Genomic DNA, 11206 nt, shown 5'->3' with positions numbered 1-11206 from the left:
GGGGGGGATTTAGGATGACCATTTCATCTTTTTAAGTGTTATACTTATTGATCCTCAACTCATTCAACCCTGACATTTCATAATGAACTCTTCCAACTTCTGAATTGAAAGAATTCAAAATGTTGTTTTCAGAGGTGAAGAAGTTAATGAAGATATATTGATGAAAATATATATATATATACAAGATAAAGGTTTCAAGAATTGTTACAGGGCAGCAGATCAACTTGGTTTTTTTCCACACCTTAATGTAAAGAGCACTGAGGAAAAACCCCATTCTGCACCTTGGCCCCACATGTCACTGTAGGTGTGACCTGTTGGATAACATGAGGTGGAATACATTATGTATATCAGGCTTGTAGCTATATAGCTTTCCCTGGACCTGCAGGAGTGAATGCTAGTGTAGATAAACTATGTGTCAAAATACTGATCCTATTCCTAGGATATTTACCAAAGATTATAAATTACTGTTTTAATTCTGATGTAATAAAACAAAGAAATGTGAGTTTTGGGTTCCCTCCTGACCCTAGCTTTGACAACAACAACAACAACAACAAAAAAACCCAGAACAGCCATTATAACCATGTTGACCTTGGATTATGGAATGTAGATGATTATATAATATGTGTATGTCCTTAATTATTCACAGTTCTTATATACTGCTTTATCACAACTTAGGTCGTAGGTCATCTCAATCGCCAGTCAATGTAATTCACAAATTAGTATCCGTGGTTATAGGGCCTATGCAACCAGACAATATCTTTCTCAACTCCCTGGGGAGTATACAGCCAGTGCTGCCATTTTGGCACTCACAGCTAGCATTCAACAATTCTAGCACTACATGTCCAAACACATACTTATTTACAGCTGAGAAGACTAGAACAAGTAGAGTAAAGTATCTTGCTCAAAGATACAACACAGTGCTGTGACATGAGTCGAACCTGCAACCCTTCGGCTACAAGCCCAGCGTCCTCAGTAACCACTAGACTACTCAACCCAGTGCCTCACCAGTGCCTACAATATAATGTAGACTATGTATATATATAAATGCGTATGTGTTTCCACTATGTACCATGAACAAGTCTGTACCAGGTAAATTAAAGTTAAAGCCAAACTGAGCCAACCAGAAATGTTAAACAGTCGTCATCTTGGATTTCACGATCTTGACCTGTACTGTAGAACACAGCATTATTAACGAAGGATATTTATTCCACCATGAGTGTATCCGTCCATTCCCATAAAAAACAGACATACCACGTAGGTGTGACATTGGTTCTGTTCTAATTTAGGCCAAATAAAATAATATGTGTGTTTCCGGTTCCCCGACCTACCTGGAAAAAATGTGCCCGACCTGAAACGTTTTTTTCGCCGATTTTTCGTCCGACTTAAATTTTTCCGGAATGTGTCCGATTTGTTATTAGTTTTGACTTGGTACGCCATCAATAAAGCGCTTGACACACATGTATTGTGCGTGTCAAACGTCTTCGTGATTCGACATTGACGGCAACATGGCGGCCATCGGAACAGAAAGTTCCAGATTAGCGAAATGCGATCACATTGCGGGAACGAAGCACCTTGCATCGTTTCCAAACAAGACCCCCGCTTTTGGATGTTTATGGGACATACCACCCAACAGACCTAAAAGGTTATACAACTGCCATAAAGTGTTCCGCAAACACTGAATTGTTTGATGTTGATGGAAATTTAAACGTCGGCGATATCGCCAAGGGTTTTGGTATGCGAGTACTACTTTTTTCATGCTCAAAACAGAATGTTTCTGTCCTTGATTTAATTGCGGAATCCTCAGAAAAAGCCACAGTTAAACCTTTCTAACTATATAAAGCACCATGTGAAATAATATATATATATGTGTTTGGTAATGGTATAATTATCATGTTTTTGATTTTGAATTTGGAAACATTCTTTAAAATGCTGCAAATAAATGATAATATTAAAAGTAATGGTGCTTTATACACTTATGCATGTTTGTACTTTCGAATAAGAATACATCCTCTGAAATGCTGAAAATAAACACACTGGGTACATGATCAATTGACATTGAATCGGTTGTATAACATTTGAAAAAGAAATAAAATGTTTTGATAAAATAATTTTTTTTGCCTACCTACCTACCTGGATTCAAATTTCGAGGGAATAGGAAACACACATATTATTTTATTTGGCCTTAGTAAAGTGACCGTGACCATAAAAGGCCATAAAAATAATATACATGTATGTGCGACCCTAGTTTTCATCTCCGACCCTAACAGATTTCATCTCACATGAACGCACTTAAACATCCAATTTAAACGCGTGGAAAATTTTAAGTTTCATTAGAACACAGGCATTAGGCAGGTATCAAAACCTGTATTCATATCTAAAAGACCTAAAAAATACAGAAAATTAATACAATTGCTCTGAATACCTATAATGTTTGTTGATTTTGTAATTTATTTATTTAATATTTTCAAAAAAAATCCTTCCGACCTATCCAATTATTTTCCACTTTCAGTCATGTGCAATGTAACTTGAAACGTACCAACATTTTGTTGGCCTGTATCTAGTATCTTGAAATTCATGCAGGTTTATCTGCCACAATGTACATGTATACTGGTAGGTTACAAATCAAAGACAATGTGGGTTTTTTAACTGTAATGTATCCAAATGTGTTATTTTCAGCAGCAGTGACCTTGACCTCAGGACCTTGTTTAAATAACACACCATTGCACATCAACATACATTGTATATAATATATCCGTATCCCTGTCAAAGTTTAGAAAAAGTTTAACCAACCTTGACTCTATATAATTCTCTGTATTATGCCACACCTCTTTGTTCATAAATACTGGAGGCTTCCTCAATGACTACGTTTAAATATTAATCGACAAATTGTCCTAAAGTCACAAACTCCAATTTAAAGCTACGTACAGTACAGACTTTTCACCTTTAATTGTGTTATATCATGGGACTTAAGGGACCCCGTACCACTTCCAAAAGCTGTCAATATATGCATTAGAAACTAGCTTTTTCTGTCGTTATTAGAACTTTTATCAATTATCCCTGAAAAGAAAATCAACACCTAGCAGGATTTTATTAAGGAAATAATAAAAGTGAAGAAAAAAAAGGACAAGGCTAGCGCTAGTGCTGTTCTGGGTGTAAATATATTAATGGGGCCCCAACTTGAGTGGATCAGGATTGGAGCCTTGAGCTTTGTACATGTACATTGTACATGTTTACTCTATTGTACTGTGGCTCTAACTGAGCTATATATACAGTCAAACTTCCATAAATCAGACTTCTAAGATTCAAATTTCTCGATGTGTTGAACTTTCAGCAAAGTCCAGACTTTTTTCTTATATACATGCAATACTACTAATTCAATCTATGAGTTAAATTTCTCACTGTTTCGAACTTCAATCAATATCTAATCGCTACATTATCATATGAAATCCAATATTTGTTTGTTTAAAATTAAATATCTTGCTTTGTGTTCCGTCACTTAACATTTACAGTAGGTCTTATGCAGTTAATACAGAATCTCCAGGAAGTTGATCAATCCTCTTAAGTGTAAGTGTTGATGATTCCAAGTATTCCGGATAGTCCTGTACAGTTCTACATGTATGTATACCTCGAAGTATGACTGAATATGTACATTGTCAACGACAGTACCTGGTCCTAGTTGCGCTGCAGTTTTATCAAAAATTAGATTGCAAGGCGCTTTCTCTGTGTGCCAAATATAAAGGTGGAGTTTTCTTATCATTTTTTATTTTTATTTTTTTATTTTCAATATAAATACCATTTATAAATACGTTTATTATTTCTCAGCCTTACAGCTAAAATTTCACCGCATAATATGAATATATATGGAGCTATATTGGATCCCCTTGCCTGCAATCTCTTTTAATATCGAAAAAAGATGATAAATTTCCCCCTCGATTTATTGCAGACTTTGCATTTGTATGAAAGACTTTTAAACATTTTTTTATGCCATTACCAAATTTAAAATAATCAAGATTTTTTTTCAATAAATTTCCAGGGCCTGTATTCATGAAGCCGTTCTCATGCTCAAGCATGGATTTTGTGCTCAAGCCTAATTTCTTGTTCTGGTTATAACTCAACAAATAAATCTTATTTTGTCAATAATTTGGAAACATTTTTCAGAGACTTATAGCCAAATACTGTTTCCAATGTTTACATCAGACTTTTTGATCGTTTGACATGATCTAAGCGAGTTACCAGAAAGTTGGTTTGAGCACAGATTCCATGCTTGAGCATGAAAACGGTTTCATGAATACGGGCCCTGGACACTGAGTCGAAAGCCTTTTCAAAATCTATAATTAACAACATTAAGGTGGAGTTTTCTAGCTATAAAGTGTTCTGCCTCCAGCGGGACCATAATGTATTTTTAAACAACATTAAGGCAGAGGTATGTTTAAAGGGGAAAATGTGGCTAACATCAAACAAGTTACACATGTTTTCGAATATATAAAAAAAACATCTAGGCCAACATAACTTGAAATACAGAGGCAATGGATCGGAAAGGTGCTGATAGAGTTCATTAGTACTCCAAACTCATCGGATCACTGAATATATATAGTGACATAGACTACGTAAGGCTTAAATTAAAATATTAAATACACTGCTAAAATGTCAACTCATCCACAAAACGCATATTTATATAAAATAATTGGATGAACAGTTGGCAATTTCAATTTTAAAATTACTTTATGACTAAATTATAATGCACGTCTTAGTGGGTAATGTACCTCATCAATGATAACGCTTTCAAATCATTCAAGTATTGCTGAATTAAGAAAATGAATTACGTAGCACAGCATGAACCCCTGAGTTGACAACTTGAAAAATTCCTGTCTACAAGTTTTAATGATGTATGTCAATGACTTAAAGAAATGAATACTGAAAATTATCATTTATGAGGACACCAAATATTTATCTAGGACGGTCCCCCAATTTTCAATCAAGGGTACCCAAAGACTCTCAAAGTCAAAATGGGATGTAAAACCTGACTTACTAGAATAATAAAATGTGGAGTTAAAATAGAAAAAGTTGTGCATCTGAAACTGTTATCACCAAATTAAAGGAAGTTATAAACAGACTACAGTGGTCGGAGGTTTGTAAATAAACATTTCATCTGTTTAACAGGGTCTGGTCTGGATGGAAGGAAGTCTTAATAATTGTATTTCTCCCAGAAAAAGGGGAAGGCTCTATATAGGGGAAGGGGCTCATTTATAGGTGGGGATGCTAATTACAGCAAATATGGTACATTTATATTGAATTAATCAGAAAAAAATGAGATTCTAAAATATTAGAAATAGAAATATTTTTAATCACTAATGGATGTCCGATATCTAAATTTAATTTCAAACTAAGGGCAGATATTAAAGGTAGTAGAAAAAAAGAAGCTTGAACATTCTTAACAAAGACTTTTGGAGTTTTGAATAATTAAGATGATAAACAATAATAATCAAGGGTGACCATTTAAATATATAATAAAGTTTAACTTCAACAGTTTACAGGTAGACATGTACACGTACCATCAACCAACTAATCTCACTCAAACAAAATAAATGACCCAAACCCGAACGAACATTTACATAGCGAACATTTACATAGCGAACATTAGCGAACATTTACATATGTAGCGTATTAATGTATTTCAAAGGCAAAGTAGCTAGACACGTATATATACTGCTCCATTGATCTATGTGTAAGCAATAATGAAATGAGACGGTCTATATATTACCGCAGTAAACATTGCCATTTATATAGACTCGCTCAAGTGTTCCAAAAGTGTTCAAATAAAATACTTTCATCATATAATGATTAACCATTCACCCCAAAAGTCACATTTGAACCTTACCAAATCAAAGACTGGCCAAGGATAATGTAACGAAAGTCCAGTTTAGATATGTAGGGTGAATGAGTTAAAGCTGAATTGCTCCATCAATACAATAAATGGCTTTATGTCACTATTGACTGTTTATTTAATGTCAGTGTTTCCTCTACCTCAATTTTACAACACCCTGTTCATGAATTTGGATAATATATAGCATTTTTTTCAATAAAATTTAAAGGTTCTGCATTTTGAGAAAATAAATCACCTTGTTGACAATAGAAAAAGCTGACAGCATATTCCTGAAAAAGTCACATAATTGTTATTACAAAATGTACTTTGATTGTATTGTAATTGTTTTAATAATGATTCATATAACTCCTGCTGTTATAATCGCCCACTCCTCCACCTTGGGGGCAAAAATCCCATTATAAAGTGATTATTTTCCAGTATCTTTTTTAATTTTTAAGATAGCTCCCATGTAATTGCCCATCAGGCCCCTATAAACTTTCTGATATGTGGTTGTCTACCAATAATTGCCCATTCCTACTCTCATTTTATCCTGTGTTCTATAAATCGCACAGATTATTATAGTTATCAGAAGTTTACAACAGAATCCGGTATTTATTTTAGATACTTATCCAGTCAGAATTTTATTAAGGTGAATATAATATATAACATGCCCTTATGTTGCTGAGATGAGAATGGTCCCCAAACCTGATGAAATTCTGGAGGATAACCAGAGTTAAACGCAAAACTAGAAGGAATGGTTTTGGTTTGGTTTGTATGTGTTCTACGTCCTATGAACAGCTCAGTTAAGGAATGGAGTGACCCCAATACCCCCAAGGTGACCACCACTCCTGCCCGGAGTGAAACCAGAATGAAAGGCCATGCCAAGGGCCAGACATAGTACAAATGACCAGTTTGCTGCTGGAAAGCACCAACATGAGATGCACTGTACTCAAAGCAATGGGGCTCGAAGGTCTACTATCTGAGAGTATAAATGGACTTACACAGGCCTTATTTATGGCGAAATATGGGCCAATTCCCCTAGCTTTCCAACTATGGCATTTTTCCCCCCTAACTCAGTTACCGCCCACATGGGACTGAAGGGCTACAACATGATTATCTGTCGCGGTTCTAATGTGGCTTTATTTTCCATCAGTTCAAAGATCGAGTAATTTATTTAATTTTCCATGTGTTCATGTTGTCACTGTCGATATTTCATTTTCCCTGTGTTCATGTTGTCACTGTCGATATTTCATGACACTGTGTTCATGTTGTCACTGTCGATATTTCATGACACTGTTTATGGCTGGCCTTGTTTACAGTATATGATTTGAAGCATCTATAATGAACAGGGAGAACCAAAAATTTAAGATGTCACGGTCATATTTTCCCCTATTTCGAAAAAAGGTACTTACTTTCTATTCCTGCATAAATCCTTGGTTAGGGATCAATCTAGATTTTAGGGGAAATTACCCTTTTTCAGATTTGGGGGAAATTGAAAAAAATGATACAAGGCTCTAGCGTCCGTCATGAAGGTAAAAGATAAACATTTTGTTCGACATGTGTGCAGTATATTTCAATTTTTTAACAATTTTAAGCTTAAAATTGTAGAATTTTTGTTTAAATTAAGTGGAGAAAATGTATATATATGCAGTATTATGCATTTTAACTGTTGAACTTTAAAGAAATCATGTATAGGGGAAATATTTTGAAGAAAAACGGCTATTTTCTTGTTGAAATAGGGGAATTTTGAAGCACACAGGGGGGAATTTAAAGAACAAGAGAATTTTCTTCTGTAGGGGAAACTACCTATAAACGCTAGTGAATCAAGTCTAGATTGATCCCTGCTGGTACAATGTATATCATTGTAATAGAAGAATCGGCACGGATTGCTGTTCTACCCGTTATTCGACTACAGTGTACATTTAGGCATTGTGCATGTACAACCGATGGGGGAAAAATTGGTTTAATATATTTTTCTACGCTGAAAAATATAAGTGGGTGCTCATAAAACAAGTCTGGGTGCATGTTGCACTTGGCGATAAGGGTGTGCAGAGAACGCCGACATGGTACATTAGTGTATGTCTCCTTTTGGCTTAATGCTTGGACAGGAGTTGAGAGATTTGCAAGGTGTACATAAATTTGGCTTCTTTTCCAAACGATACTCTTTCATGTTTGGTAGACAAGGCTTCATCATGAAACGTGAATTATGCAAAACTGTATATTTATGTATAACTCCAAATGAATTCCTAAGTGTTCGGGCATGCAGAACAAACTTGAAATATTTTTTTCGCCAGTATACACGTCTAAAAATATCCTTGTGCATGTTTGCACTGGTCACGGATGTATAGTCCCGTGAAAAATCTCTATCAAAATGAACGCTCAAAAACACATTCAGCTTGGAAGCAGACACTCAGTCAGACAGCATGTGATTATTTTATTATTGGTAACATTCAACGCTTATTGGGTGTGCACAAAATCCGGTGACAAAATTTCACTTTTCAAAAAAACAAAACATTTTTGTTAAAATGTTTCACCGGAATGACCAAACTGCTTCCACCTGTATCCACATTAGGGAAAAATGCTAAGTCTGAAAGAAAATCTCACATAGCGTTGTTGTCAGTCCAGTGCACTCTGCCGATTGAGCTATACATAGCTATAATATAAAGACCTATTATCATCTATATTCACCTATACATTATAGCTGTATTGAGCTTTATCATATGTTTACTAATAATAACACCCTTTTTGTAACATGTGTGATAAGTCTAAAATGTCCACAAGTTGATATCAGCCCGGTTGATATCACACCCCCTTGAAAGTGATATCAGACCCCCTAGAAAAGTGATATCACACCCCCTACTAAATTTCCGGATTTTGCCGTTTACGCTTAAGTTGTCTGCTTTTAATGTAAACAAACGAATTGTTGGAATGGAATAAATGCCGTTTCATGGAAAATGATTTAAAGATTGATTTACAAAGCCACATCCAAATTTCCGGATGGCGCCGCTTCCGTATTTGGATTTGCTTATTAGTGATACACCTGTCGTCTGCGTAAACAAAAACAACGATGGCGATTATAGCTAGTACTGGCGAGGAGATGTTAGAGTAACTGGCAGCAAGAATTGTTGAACTAGATGAAATAATCCTGGAAAAGGAGACGAAACGTGTAATGGATGCAGGGGAGCGATTTAATAATGCTACTAATGATACTGAAGCTTTCGTGGAACAAGGAGGAACAAGGATACATTTCCTCATCTTTCATGAGGAACAAGAATACTACAAGAAAAACGCAATCCGACATCAAAATTTTCACGGATTATCTGATGTCTCAAAATGAGTGGAGATCTCCAGAGTCTATTGACTCCGTTCAGTTGTCGGATTACATGGCCAGGTTTTTCAGGAAAGTCAGAAAAAAACATAAATCTGTGTACGAACCATCAAGTCTGAGGTGTTTATAATCCAGCATTAACCGTTACCTACAGGAGAAACACTATGACGTCAATATTTTGACCGATATTAAATTCAAACATTCTTGTGATGTGCTAAGTGCCAAAATGAAGAATTTGAAGACTCAAGGCAAAGGAAACCGCCCAAATGCTGCTGATTCACTAAATAAGGAAGAAGTGTCAATTCTGTATGAAAAAGGGGCGCTTGGTTTAGGTAGGTACAGTATTCAAATGAATAAAATAAATAGTTCTATAAGCTTGGTAGCTGTTGGTTCTAGTTAGTATTACTGTAATCATTAAGTGAGGAATGCCCAATGGATATTGAAAATTGTATTGTGTTGATGATCGATTCAGACAGTGATTTAATTGAATTCCAACCAGATCCATTGGGTTATATATGTTTAAAACTATTAATAACCATGTTATTTTGTAGGAATTTAGGAATTTCTAAATGTTGACTTTTTATGATAGTTGTTACTGTTTTGTTTATATACATGATTATAAATCATTGTTTTTGTTATCATTTTTATGAATATCAGTAAATAAAATAAAGAAATGATTTGTTTGTGTATGTTTTGTTTATTTTAAAATTAAAGGTAAAAGCATATGATAAAAAGTGTTTGATATGACCATTTTGATATATCACACCCCATATCAGCCTTCGAGTCATGATATGGGGTGTAATATCAAAATGGTCATATGATAATCTCTAAATATTTTCTCAGATTTTAATTCTCATTAAATTAAAGCAAAGTCACATAAAACAATAAGGTTTATGTTAATGTTGTATACAAAAAGCATACAGTTAGATGTTTATTTTCTTTTTTTCATAATTGTAAAATTTCCGATTTTTTACATCATTATTTTTTAAAAAGGATACTTATATTTAATATCTTTTGTTATCAATCTAATGATAAAATCTTCTTTTAAAAGCGACTTTGTTGTTTTTTCCTTGAGAAAGAAAATCACATGTAAATAGCTCAAAAGACCTATTTCAGATAGGTCAATAGAGGTTATAAATAGGTCTTTACAGCGCTCTATGTATAGCTCAATCTAAATGACAAAAAGAAACAATTTATACTGATGAATGTGTGTTAGCAGTAGCACAGCTATACGCCTGAATGATTTTGAAACGGTTGAATTATACTACACGTAAGACATGATGATTTAGTAACAAAACAAGTCATTTTTTCTTTATAAACGCTCCATTTCGTTGTTTTAGTGTATCCTTTACTAATAATCAAATGCACATATTTTATGATATGGAATTTCAGACACAAAAACTCGAATTGTCACATTAGCTAAAACGCGTCCTCCATCCCTGTCACTGTAAGCCGGGTACGTAACACGCTAGGTAGTTTTTCATAGGTCGTCACCTGGTCACAGCGACGACAGTGAACCGGAGCACAGCCCGTATTGGGTTTTATTTCTATGTTTGAGGAAATGTCATGACGTAGCTAGTAATATAAAACATAAAATCACTTACCATGTCGTTTTCCATGATTGTGTGTGCTTGAGTTGTAATAATCCTCTTCGCCACACTTCCAGCGGCTAAATAATATTCCAGTGCACTTCATTCTGTGTCTTGACGGCCATTTCTGCAATGACCTTCCCCTTGTTGCTATACTTGGGCGCGTTCGATGCAGGCTAGGTGAGTAGAAGGCTGCAGTGTCATTATTTAATGACATGTATAAGGTATAATGAACATATGGGTCAGAGAAGTAATATAGACGGTAAAATCCCATTTAACACTGGATCCTAATGGAGGTATGTCCGTAGGATACGAATTACTTAAAATAGTATATGGGGCAAAGAACTAATTCCAACAGTGTGAACAAGTTAGGTTGTCAAATTTTCGGAGCGATCCGCTCCTTTATCAAGACACAGTGGAGCGGAT

At 34.9% G+C, this 11206-nt stretch overlaps 1 protein-coding gene across 1 annotated transcript in view; it reads right to left on the bottom strand.

Moving 5' to 3' along the window:
* Positions 1-10940, bottom strand: part of LOC110460438 (vitamin D3 receptor-like) — an 88762-nt gene extending 77822 nt beyond the window's left edge. The window contains exon 1 of the mRNA XM_021513341.1: positions 10796-10940. Within this exon, the coding sequence (XP_021369016.1) occupies positions 10796-10810 (15 nt within the window). The 5' untranslated portion in view covers positions 10811-10940. The remainder of the gene's footprint in view (positions 1-10795) is intronic.
* Positions 10941-11206: the final 266 nt, after the last annotated feature.

Source organism: Mizuhopecten yessoensis, unplaced genomic scaffold (genome assembly GCF_002113885.1).
Source record: "Mizuhopecten yessoensis strain PY_sf001 unplaced genomic scaffold, ASM211388v2 scaffold1375, whole genome shotgun sequence".
Taxonomy (NCBI): domain Eukaryota; kingdom Metazoa; phylum Mollusca; class Bivalvia; order Pectinida; family Pectinidae; genus Mizuhopecten; species Mizuhopecten yessoensis.
Note: the sequence above shows the minus strand (reverse complement) of the source record. Positions and strands in the feature narration are given on the sequence as shown.